The sequence below is a fragment of the Mytilus edulis genome, chromosome 12 (assembly GCF_963676685.1).
Source record: "Mytilus edulis chromosome 12, xbMytEdul2.2, whole genome shotgun sequence".
In the NCBI taxonomy this organism is placed as follows: domain Eukaryota; kingdom Metazoa; phylum Mollusca; class Bivalvia; order Mytilida; family Mytilidae; genus Mytilus; species Mytilus edulis.
The window spans coordinates 53,578,028-53,590,985 of NC_092355.1; the positions used below are offsets into that span (position 1 = coordinate 53,578,028).

The following is a 12,958-nucleotide window of genomic DNA, read 5'->3' on the forward strand; positions in this document are numbered from 1 at the left end:
TTTAACCTAACAAGTTGTTATTGTTGGCATCTGTTTTCGTAGGATCAGTGGAATTTGTTTTAATGCTACCTGTATTGAATACTTGCTCATTTTGATAGGTCACTAAATTTCACACGTTAAGATAGTCGGTAATATGGTATATATGGGTTCAGTAAATTCCATATGGAAATTACTGACCCCATATATATACCGTATTATGTCACTAGCACACTATGTAACTAATATTATCATTCTTAGAAAATGATGATCTGCGTGGTTACATTGAATATTCAAGAACATTTGCTTACAGTTAAATTAGTGAAAGGCGTATACTTTTTAATTCGTTTTAATATACAAATATATATTGATTTTAGGCATCACAGAAGAGACAATGATTGTCGAAATGCTCATCTGGTGTAGAAAATTGGTACATTTTTTTTAATTACACAAAATCAAGATTATTGGTATTTTAAAAGGTTCTATTTTAAAAACTCAAAAAAAGCAAAACATAACGGCGAGTTAATTAAACCACTTAACCACACACTCTAAATTCAACTGACATACTAAAAAAGACAAATAACAACGAACAAATAAACCATACTCAGTAAACCTGAAAAATTAAGAAGACAAACATTTGATAAATTTGATATCAAACGCATTATTTTGTATTTATCTACATCCACCACGTTCCAAACTATATCGAATTTAAATGTAAGAATGAATATCTATATGTTGGATTCGGAGGTGAAATGGGGACGCTGAAAGGCGATGGTCATGCTGAAATGCTTTGGTCTGCGCCTAAGTGCGATGGTCCTATAGGCGATGTTCGATGGTCTATAGATTATTATAGAAATATGATTATTAGTTTAAAATCTACCGATGTCCAATTATTATGAGAGGTCAATTTCCTTAATAGTTAATGTATATATTAATAGTAAATATTTTACTATCTACGGTTAGCAAAGTTTATAAACTAAAGGATACAAATACTCGATACCAATTTGATTTAAATCGTCATCTAATAAAATAAAAAAGATGTATTGTAATCATACGTTTTTTGATTGAGTTAAGTCTGCCAATTGATATTTTATCGTATGTTTTTCTATGTTGGGATGTTATGCTATTGTTTCGGAAAAAGGGAGAAGGTTTGGATCCATTAAAACGTTTAATCCCGCTGCAAATGTTTGCACCTGTCCTAAGTCAGGAATCTGATGTACAGTAGTTGTCGTTTGTTTATGTAATATATACGTGTTTCTTGTTTCTCGTTTTGTTTATATAGATTAGACCGTTGGTTTTCCCGTTTGAATGGTTTTATACTAGTAATTTTGGGGCCCTTTATAGCTTGTTGTTCGGTGTGAGCCAAGGCTCCGTGTTGAAGGCCGTACTTTAACCTATAATGGTTTACTTTTTTAAATTGTTATTTGGATGGAGAGTTGTCTCATTGGCACTCACACCACATCTGCCTTTATCTATTAACGGTGAAACGACATTTTTTTAAATTCAAACTGTTCATTTTTATTAATCATTTAAAAAAAATATCATTTGTTTGTTAATGGACTTACTTATTCAATAGTTAGTTTAATGAATTGATTTAACAGGTACCATGCACAAAATAGAAACAGTTTCTTTAACGGGTCACGTCATTTTAATCTTGAAGTCTGTATTATGAAATATATAATTTGTCTAAACATCAGCCGAACAATGATAGGTCTGTAAAATTGCTTTTGAAATTATTTGTGTTTCTACCATCCCCGGGTCTCGATCTCTTACTGAGATATCGTATCATTAAATCGCCTTTCACTATGCCTGACGCGCTAGACCATATATACATTGTACATCCCATATTTACAACATACCTAGAAACGCTTGGTGGTATCTAAAATGCATAGTTACAAGTCAGCATGAGTACGAGTCAGCATGAGTACGAGTCAGCATGAGGCTGTCCATTGTTGTACAAGTCAGCATGAGTACGAGTCAGCATGAGGTATCAAAACTACTGAAATTTTGTTACGTATCAATATTTTGAATAAAATGAGAACATGCTGGCACCCTCAAATTATGCGAACAAATGTTGTTTGTTATTGCATTGCAATATTGCTGTCCATTGTATTATACATTGAATCCTGACATAAAAAATAAGGCTGATTTACTATATGGGTATAAAGATTTACAAATTAAAGTGCACATATGGTCAGTTTTGGTTGAAGAGGTCAAATAATTTTGTTGTACAAGTCAGCATAAGGTATCAACACTACTGAAATTTTGTTACGTATCAATATTTTGAATAAAATGAGTACATACTGGCACCCTAAAATTATGCGAACAAAAGTTTGTTGTTATTGTATTGCAATATTGCTGTCCATTGTATTATACATTGAATTTTGACATAAAATAACGGAAGTATTAATTTTACTTTATTTTCGATGTTTATACTACGAACGAGTGATTGCTTAGTACTTTAATAATCTGTGACAAATACTTCTTTTATGTTTATTTAATATACTGTTCTGAACAAGAATGTGTCCATAGTACACTATCAGTGCAGTTGATCAAATATTACGGTAAATATTTCAATTCTATTTCAGAGAAAAATTTAACCAAAAAATATTTGTTTAAAAAATGAACAGATTGAAGGACAATTTGATTGTAATTTAGCCCAACCTTTTTAATATGTTTTAAAGTTTTTCAAGCTATTAAGGATGTACTTTGTGGTGAAATTAAAAAAAAACAAGAATTTAAAATTTATACTTTTCGTTTGGGAAAGCATTAATTAAGAAACAAAATAAGCAAAATTATTAATAGGTTATGGAGCTCCTTTTCGAAATATTTGGATTTTTAAAAATTGCTGAAAAGGCCGACTGGGATTAGGAATGTGTCAAAGAGACTACAACCCGACCAAATAACTCACAACAGCCGAAGGCCACAATATTTTGGTAAATGACATTTAATGAGCTATATGAAATTAAAGAACGTTTCGATCGTTTGCGTTTAATTGAAATTTCAAACTCCCAAGAATAGAGGTAGGCTCGAAACAAGCGCACCGCTGCAAGGCTTACAGTTTTAGTATATTGGGTTTTAGTCGTTCAACCATCTCTGTACCGTAAGAGGACACATTTTCATCAACAAGACTATCCGTTATGTAACAAAATTGAGATATCGACTCGTTCCAGAAAATTTTGACAAGATAATATTTCTGAAGAACAATTAATGTCATTCTGAGTCGATCTCAGATAATGGGTAATGGTACAAGTAAGTTCTAATCATCACCCGTATGTTAATCACGAAGTGTGTTTCTGTACGACTCCAATATTGATTATAAATCAATTATTTTTGATAATAAATCTATTTTATTTGAGTGTCACACATTGATATACGCAGTACATATATACAAGTAAATTTAAGTAATATCTTTAAAAAGCAACCAATTCCTAGCCAAACATTTGACTAATGGGAAACATCAAAACCAAACATGCAGATACATCTAATAAAATGCATGTTAATTTGTAAATTATTTCTTAAGTTAAAAATCCAATTAATCTTATTCAACAATCGCTTTCAAAAGTCATATTAACTATCAAATGTTATTAAAAAGCCTAGTAAATACGTCATAAGATTTTTTTTTAGTTATCAGTTGACCTGTTAAACAGAAATAGATATATCTAAATTGAATAAAAAACACTTATATTAAAATTTTCAAAAAAAATTTTAACATTTAAAACTTAGACACAGAAAAATTTATCAAAATAAAACATAGTATATCGTCAAACGAATGTTAATACTATCCTTCTCAGAAAACATTTCTGTAATTTTTTTTATAGCAGTCTGAATTGCTCAAATCTCATTTTAAATATAAACTTTTTCTCTGGCTATTATACCACAATATTTATTCATTTATATCAGTTATTGTATCAAATTACAGGGACTATTGTCTAGTTCAAGGTATTCATATTGAGGGTTTTATGTCCATAAGATATGACTCACAATACGTTAAAAGGGCATACTTTTATGTTTTTTCGAGCAAGAACTGGAGTATCGCTAGATAAATTCAATGAGTACTCGATTACTTAAGTTGTGCCGAGTTGACCTCCCTAATATATATACATTGCTGCATAGTTCAAAATAATAGCAAAACAATAGAACTCATATTTATTCATTTTCAGCAAAATGTTTGGATGTTAAAGAGGGAGCTCCACAACGCGGCATGGGTTTTGAATACTTCCTCAAATGCTGTCATATTTATTTAATGTTTTTACAATATCGAGACTTTGATAAACTGTTCTAAAAATCATCTTATTGCGACAAATAAGGTACCGTTTCCTTATTGTAAGTTCTAGATTATCCAGCGCATTTTTTTTCCCTCTTTTATCGTCAAGGTGATAACAGCAAAGAAACTGTAGAACATACGAGTACACAACAGGAGGAAAATGAAGCATTACGTCTGTTATTAAAGACATCAGTTCGTTTGGTAATAGATAAAACGGATGTCGAAAACATACATATTCAATTAGTAAATGTTTGAGCGCAAGCAATAATCCTAATATTTGCTTCATCTGTTTGAAAACAGTCTGCTCAGCCAAGCTGTTGGCAGGATGTAGATCTATCATATGCGGTGTACAACTGAATAAACAGTAGTTGATGATATCGAGACATTCAAGAAATCGTTTACATTTATAAAACAAAGATGCTAACAATAACCATGAGGATACAGAATTTGACTGTAAACTTATCTTGAAAAGAACAAATAATCTCTTGTATCGTTTGTAAAAAGATTTGTTCTTATCTTCCAGGTTTACCAAATCAGACGATTGTATAGATACGCTGGCACATTCGCATAATGTGCACGCACATATGTCCTTTCTAAAATTAGTATTATAGCGATTTTCAAAACCTTTAAATAGACTGTAAATTGAAAGTGGATTATGAGTCACTCTATTATAGGAAAAACATGATAATGCCGACGCTGATAGTGCCATCGAATGCGAATTTACTGATTGTAGTTTGTAATTCTGAAAAGTTTCCGTATGAAAAACAGAAGTCCATGGTGAACCATAAACAAATCGTAGTGTATCCAGTAATGCCTCATGATCATTGACAGTAAATCTGACTTCAAACAGATTGTTTTCTGGGATAAAGTAATGAAGACATGTTTTATATTCTACACAATAGATAAGTCTCCTGATACAATCCATGAAACAACAAATCATATTATCGGGTGTCCATCCTGATGGATTTATTTCCTCACTCAACCAGAACATTATCGTTTTAAGAAAATAGGAGCAAAGCAGATCACCATGTCTCGGTTTGATGAGGTCCTTTAATATAATTTTCATTAAGGCATAACATAATAATTGAGTATGGGTAAAAGAATGAATCAACAGTTTTTCGGGCACAGAAAATGATATACGCCATTGTAAATCCTCATTTGGTGAGTTTTTACATCCTATAGGAACAAATAAAACTCCGTATTGTACAATTGCAGTAACTATCATGCTATCTGGCCATGCTGTACGTGATCTGTGAATCCATGGTTGAGCTATTGTGATCCATTCTTCACATCTAAAACATCCTGCCTGATCGTAATCCCCATTTGGTGTAGATTGACATGGACCATGAGTAACCATTCCATTCATTAAGTGTTGTTCCCGATAAAACTTGCTTGAGATGTACGTTTCCTCGCCCACGGTCTCACACCAGTCGAATATCGCAGTAAACACATCGACCCATTCGTTAACTAACTTTAATTTAGTAAATCCGGGTTTTGTGTCGTTAGTATCCATAACCAACTGTATTTTGTTTTCATCATACTGGACATCATTTAAGTTTTGATACACATGAATAATGTTAGAAAGAATCATTTGATCGTAATCACTACCTTTGAGATCTATACCCTCTGCTTTACTACCACTACTTATGAAGGTTATCTCAGTTGTTTTTTCGCCAATGTCCTTCGCATAAAATATCTCCCTTCTTGTCTTTACAACTTTCTCAGAACCGACGATGTTACATAAGTAATTATATAATTGAAGCGATAGATTTTTGTCCTTTAAATTCATATTTGCAACATATCTAGAAAAGAAAAAGAAAAACGTTCAAAAACCAGTTATTGACTATTTTGAAAATATATTTAATCAAATAGTGTGGCACAACGTTATTTGTCAAAAACTTGTCAGAACATGCTTGAATATGTTTAACATGTTCTCAACACTCGGACTGTATGTAGCCAATGTTGCGTCATGGATGCTATAAAAATGATCGCGTTGTATATTGAAAACAAATACTTATATAACGTTTACGAGTAGAAAATGTAATTAATGATATAATGAATGGGGGAGTTTAAGCAATTAAAGAGTAACATTCTGGTTATTTAGCTTATAAAACAAAATGACTACACATACTGTTTATTATTTTTTTCGATAATTTGAGTATTATTCTGCAATTTTTACATTTTAATAGTTTTTTTTCTTGATTCAACATCGTTGCCTTCCATTTTCAAAAAATTGTTTTGATACTAATATCTGGAAAAAGAACTATTACGTTACCAACAGTTAGAATAAAACGTGTTGGAAAAACAGATTAGTAGTATCAGGAGATCATAAATTTACAGCTTAATTCTATGACATAAATTGAGTGATAATTCTTTATAGGATTTGCAAACAAATATATAATTTTCACTGATATTTATTAGGCATTTAAAGATATTACTGTAGGTAGTTGAAACTTGAACATGTTGAAGATATATGATTTTTATACGACATTTGAATTGAAAAGTAACTGCTACTGATATTTCTAGCTGAAATATAAATGAGCTTTGATGTTTTATATTGTCAACAGTTACATTTTTGTACCATTTATTCGTGTGCCATTGTGAGTAATATAGCCGTATCATTCATATTATCAACCATATCACATTATAAGTTAAATGATTGACCCCCAACGGCCCCATAAAAGGTTAGCAAAATCCAAAGGTTCGAACCCCCTATGCATGTTTCTAAGTATATATAGATCCTGTGGGGATCAGTAATGAACCGTGTAACGAATTTGGCGTACACGGGACTTTTCCTGTCTAGTTATGTGTAAATAAAGGCAATGAAATACAAAAAAGTTACTCGAAGACGTCAGCAATAATAATAAACGTGATGTCATCAACTCATTTAGAATCTAATATCCCTCTACGGTTCCATAAGCGAGGTCACCACGTCATGGCATTAAACCAAGCATAAAGTTTTACTTCAGCCGATGCAGATGAATCAAGAAACGCATGCAATTTATTACGTTGTTTTATCATTTATAGCTATTATTTTTTTAGTATTCATTATACATTCAACACCTTCATATAGAATTGTATCTTGTTACTTCATTTAATTTTAAACCTTATACCTATATTCAGTTGTTTACCTTTTATCTATATTATGCTATATACCTTATACTTGAATCTAGAGCTGTATCCTATACCTATGTCTAGTTGTTTATCTTATATCCATGTTAAGTTGTAAACTTTTTGTTCCATATTTAGTTTTTCTAATATTTATACATTAAAACGTACATTTAGTAGTATATATTATACTTATATTTAGTAGTATACCTTAGAACTATACGACGTTTTATACCTTATTCCTATTTTGAATTGTATAAACAGATAAGAGAAAAAACATCAACATGGAAAGTTTGTAATCGAAAGGCAAATTAAAATTTTCAAAACATCAAACGAATGGATAAAACTTATTCCCAAATTCAGTTGTATTCATCATGTTCATGATACCTATATTTTATATCATATATAATACCTATATTAAGTTGTACTACTTGTACCTATATTAAGTTTTATACACAATACCTTTATTTAGATACGCACATTTTATCCATATTCACCCTTATATATACCTTATCTCTATTTATAGCTGTAAATCTTTAACTTACATGAATTAGTTGTGAACCTTGTATCTATATTTAATGAACTATTTGACCTATATTCAGTTGTATGACTCATAATTTTATTTATTGGTATAACTTACACTTATATTTTATAGTATACCTTTGACCTTCATCTTTTTGTATACCATTTTCAATTATATGGTAATGAACCTTATACATGTATATTAGTACAAAATATTATAAAACGAGAATAGAAATGGGAAAAACGTCAACAACCCGACATAAAAGAGCAGAAATAACCCAAGGCCACCAATATATCTATATTTTGCTGTATATACTTGATCTATATTTAGTTGAATACACGATACGTATTTTTAGCTGTATACCTTTAACTTATACAATCTGAATTAGTACTATAGTATCTATTTGAAGTGACTTATAGGTCCATTGGGACGGGTGTAATTTTATTGAAATATTTCAATATTGTACATAATTTGTTATACAAAATGTCACTATAATAAACATATTTGTATTGTATTGTATATATAGTAGTTTGTTATGTGTTTGATTCTGAAGTTACAAACTAAGGTGAAATTGTTTTCTTCTTAATACTTAAAACAAATAATTTTACCTAATAAAATCCTTTCGAATTAATATCAAGTGAAAACCGAATTCACAACATTCTCTTTTTTTCAAAATGGCTGAAACCTAACTGGATGATTCTTTGTAAAGTAATGAGTCTAAAATAGACGGAACGCGCGTCCGGCGTATTAAATTATAATTCTGGTACCTTTGATAACTATTTACACCACTGGCCCGATGCCACTGCTGGTAAACGTTTTGTCCCTGAGGGTATCACCAGCCCAGTAGTCAGCACATCGGTGTTGACATGAATATCAATTATTTGGTCATTTTAGTAAATTTCCTGTTTATATAAGTATGAATTTTTCGTATTTGGCACAACTTTTGTGTATTTTGTGTATTTTGGGTCCTTAATGCTCTTCAATTTTGCACTTGTTTGGCTTTATAACTAATTTGAATTGAGCGTCACTGATGAGTCTCATGAAGACGAAACGCGCGTCTGGTGTATTAAATTATAATCATGGTACCTTTGATAACTGTTTTCTTTGTTTTCGTTAATAATTTCGCCGTTATTTATGCTTATTGTGATTGAGTTAGGCCTGCCAATTGATATTTTATCGTGTGTGTTTTCTATGTTGTGATGTTATGCTATTGTTTCAGAAAAAGGGAGAAGGTTTGGTACTATTAAAACGTTTAATCCCGCTGCAAATGTTTGCACCTGTCCTAAGTCAGGAATCTAATGTACAATAGTTGTCGTTTGTTTATGTAATTTATACGTGTTTCTCGTTTCTCGTTTTTCTATATAGATTAGACCGTTTGGTTTTCCCGTTTGGATGGTTTTACACTAGTAATTTTGGGGCCCTTTATAGCTTGTTGTTCGGTGTGAGCCAAGGCTCTGTGCTGATGTCCGTACATTGACCTATAATGATTTACTTGTTTAAATTGTTATTTAAATGGAGAGTTGTCTCATTGGCACTCACACCACATCTTCCTATATCTACATATCACCAAATATGAAAACATTAGATATATTGCATGTTATTGCCCAAATCGTTGAAGACAGATTTTAAATATAGTAAGGTAAAAAAACAGAGCATGTTTTCCAATGGTTTTGAAAAAATCTAGGCTTTTTTTGTTTATATTTGCGTATTTCGTACCAGTGCTATTCAATTTTCCATAAAAATAGGTTATGTTCGCTTTTTACAAAATATTATTTTCTACAAAAATAGTTTGGAATATCATTATTTCGTCTATTTTTATACTAAAACCAAAAGAGAAAGTATCATTGATCGTGCGTTGTGGCAATAAAACTTTGTAGCAAGATTGTCATACTCTGACTCAAAAACCAACTTATCAAAATACTGGATTTTGTGTCTTTAGCACAAATTTTGTACGATTATTAAGAACATTATGACGGAGAGCACATTCAATGTGCTTATAATTACATTGCTTAGAATAATAAGTGTTAAAACAAATGAAAACAGTACCTTGGTATAAAATATATTTCTTTTCACAATATGGTTCACATTTTTGATAAACTTATATCAAGTTGATCTACATACGGTCATAATTACTTAAAGTATATGCAGCACGTGTAGGGAAGAAAAAACAGATTAAGCCATTGTAATGCATTTTACTCAATTTCCCATGATTTGAATTAGACTACAAAAAATGTGCAACTTTATTATGTACATGTGTTTAACTTTCCCTAGCTTTGTTTAACAGTTAAAACCGTAGGAATAGAACTTATAAAAATATTATTGTGGTAGCCTTTATTTTACGTTGATAAGTAGTTTTGTTAATGCTTTTTGATAAGGCAACTGTTGAAATGGACTAAAGGGAAAAAAATAGTATAACATTTTCCCAGCTTTAGGATAAGATTTTGTGAATCCAAGGCAGGCGTAGCAATTTAACTTAGAAACGCTGGGATTGATTCTAAGAATATTATATCTTTTTATGTTGTTTTATGTATCTTTGAATTACTGCAGTGTGTATATTTACAATATAAATTTTGAAACCCTTTAAATCATTTTCTTGAAAATTATTTAAAAAGTCTACTAAAATTTTAAAAAATTGGTATAAAATGCAGTGGGCATGGATAACATTAACAATCTCCGTTGGAAGTTGGACATGAAACTATTTGACCAATTTTTTTTAAACAGAACAAAACAGTACTTATACATCACATAATCGTTTTGTAAAGTTTTTTAATTATAAGAAGTGATAAATTTAGACAATGTTAGTATATTGTCGCCTATGGCAGAATAAGTACAACCGTTTTCCCTAAAAGACGACATAAACTCTGAATAACAATGTTACTTGCGAAAACAAACAATGCTATCCTAAAAGAAAATACAAGTTTTTGTTTGTATGTTGAACTTACCTCTTTGCTATAATTGCAAAGCTAAAAACTTTCTCTTAGGAGTTGAATGTTATTTTTATTACATGTAGCAACTTTCAGACAAATAAGCAGGACACAGGGACGTCAGTGATTGATTACACTTTGTGGTCATAATTTTAGTAGCTGAACAATCTGGCTCAATTAGTGCTATTCGACTTCATGATTGTTTCGTTTGGCTGAAATGTTTTAAAATGTAAGATGACATTCTTTATTTTAATCCATGTACATTTGTAGCTTTAGTTCCTTTGTTTGAAGGTATGAATGCAAAAATCTGAAGTGTAAAATAAAATTGAGAAAGGAAATGGTGAGTATGTCAAAGCGACAACCACCCGACCATAGAGCAAACAACAGCCGAAGGCAACCAATGGGTCTTCAATGTAGCGAGAATTCCCGCACCCGTAGGTGTCCTTCAGCTGGCCCCTAAAATATGCATAATAGTACAGTGATAATGGACGTCATACTAAACTCCGAATTATACACAAGAAACTAAAATTTAAAATCATACAAGACTAACAAAGGCCAGAGGCTCCTGACTTGGGACAGGCGCAAAATTGCGGCGGGGTTAAACATGTTTATGAGATCTCAACCCTCCCCCTATACCTCTAGCCAATGTAGAAAAGTAAAAGAATAACAATACGCACATTAAAATTCAGTTCAAGAGAAGTCCGAGTCTGATGTCAAAAGATGTAACAAAAGAAAATAAATAAAATGACAATAATACATAAATAACAACAGACTACTAGCAGTTAACTGACATGCCAGCTCCAGACCTCAATTAAACTGATTGAAAGATTATGTCTTCATCATATGAATATCAGGTACAATCCCTCCCGTTAGGGGTTTAGTATCATACTATCATAAAATATATGATAAGAACATAACCCGTGTCATGCCAACAACTGTTTTTTTAGAAATAAATGTGTTTAGTTCCGATGCAAAGACCCTATCAGTGAATCAATGTTAAATCCAAAATATGCAATCTTTAATGACCTGACAACAGTATCGTAACTATATCCCCTTTTAATAAGTCTATTTAAAGGTTTTGTTAGTTTCTGAGGAGAATACTGACATTTTTGTGCTTTATAAAGAATATTTCCATAAAATTTTGGATGTGAAATACCTGAACGTATAAGATGTCTGCATGTTGAGTTATATTTACGAATTATTTCCTTATACCGGTGATAAAATTTAGTAAATGTTTTGACCAGTTTGTGATATCGAAATTGTGTATATTTACAATATAAATTTTGAAACCCTTTGAATTATTTTCCTGAAAATATTTTAAAAGTCTACTAAAATTTCAAAAAAAATGATATAAAATGACGGTTGGCATGGATAACATTAACAATATCCTTTTCTAGAGAGTATTATGTTTTCGCTACATAATTCAGTTATGTTTTGGCGATGATTGTTACTTTCATTTTTTAAAACAGTCATAATCAATTGATGAATGTGTACGATAACATTACGCAATGTACTTACATAAATTACTGAGCAGTGTAAACAATTGTAAAATATAGTTTCAAATTAAATTATGTCCGCCAACTCTAGTTGTGTGTTTGTATCTAAGAAAAATAATGCAAACAGGTTCATAGGGAAGTAAAATGTCCAAGAACTGGGACACTCTATTTATATATACACACCATTAAACGTATGACATTTAAAAATCAAGACGAACTAATGATCTTAATATCTGGTGCAATAGACTATGAAGTTACTTTTATAATTTACGTATATATCTAATCTTATTAGGAGCGTACTTTACGTTTGTAAAATTCAAACATCATCTATGTTGATTATAGTTTAGTTTGACTTTCCCCCTTAATTATAACATGATTCTGTATATTCGCTAGTAATGAACAGATTTCTAACAGTGACATTATCGTGTAATGAAATATATTTAGAAAAAGAAAATGGTGAAAAGAACGATACAGGTATTTGTTTAAACAAACTAATTTTTGAGCATTGAATTTCGAATTGGCACAATTTGTGAACATTCATTTTGATTTTTTCCTATTGTAACCGCCTCAATTGTTTCTAGTTATTGAAATAAATGTTACCTTAATATTTCACAAATTATTAACAACAAAAAGCAAAAAATGAATACTCTTATTACAGTAATGT

The 12,958-nt window shown here is 30.9% G+C and overlaps 1 protein-coding gene across 1 annotated transcript; it reads right to left on the reverse strand.

Moving 5' to 3' along the window:
- Window positions 1-3,776: 3,776 nt before the first annotated feature.
- LOC139497270 (uncharacterized) lies at window positions 3,777-12,419 on the reverse strand. Its single transcript, XM_071285450.1, has 2 exons — window positions 12,317-12,419; window positions 3,777-6,045 (listed from the first exon to the last, which is right to left on the reverse strand). The coding sequence occupies exon 2, from the start codon at window positions 6,030-6,032 to the stop codon at window positions 4,200-4,202; it is 1,833 nt and encodes a 610-aa protein (XP_071141551.1). The 5' UTR covers window positions 6,033-6,045; window positions 12,317-12,419; the 3' UTR covers window positions 3,777-4,199.
- Between the last annotated feature and the right edge of the window lie 539 nt (window positions 12,420-12,958).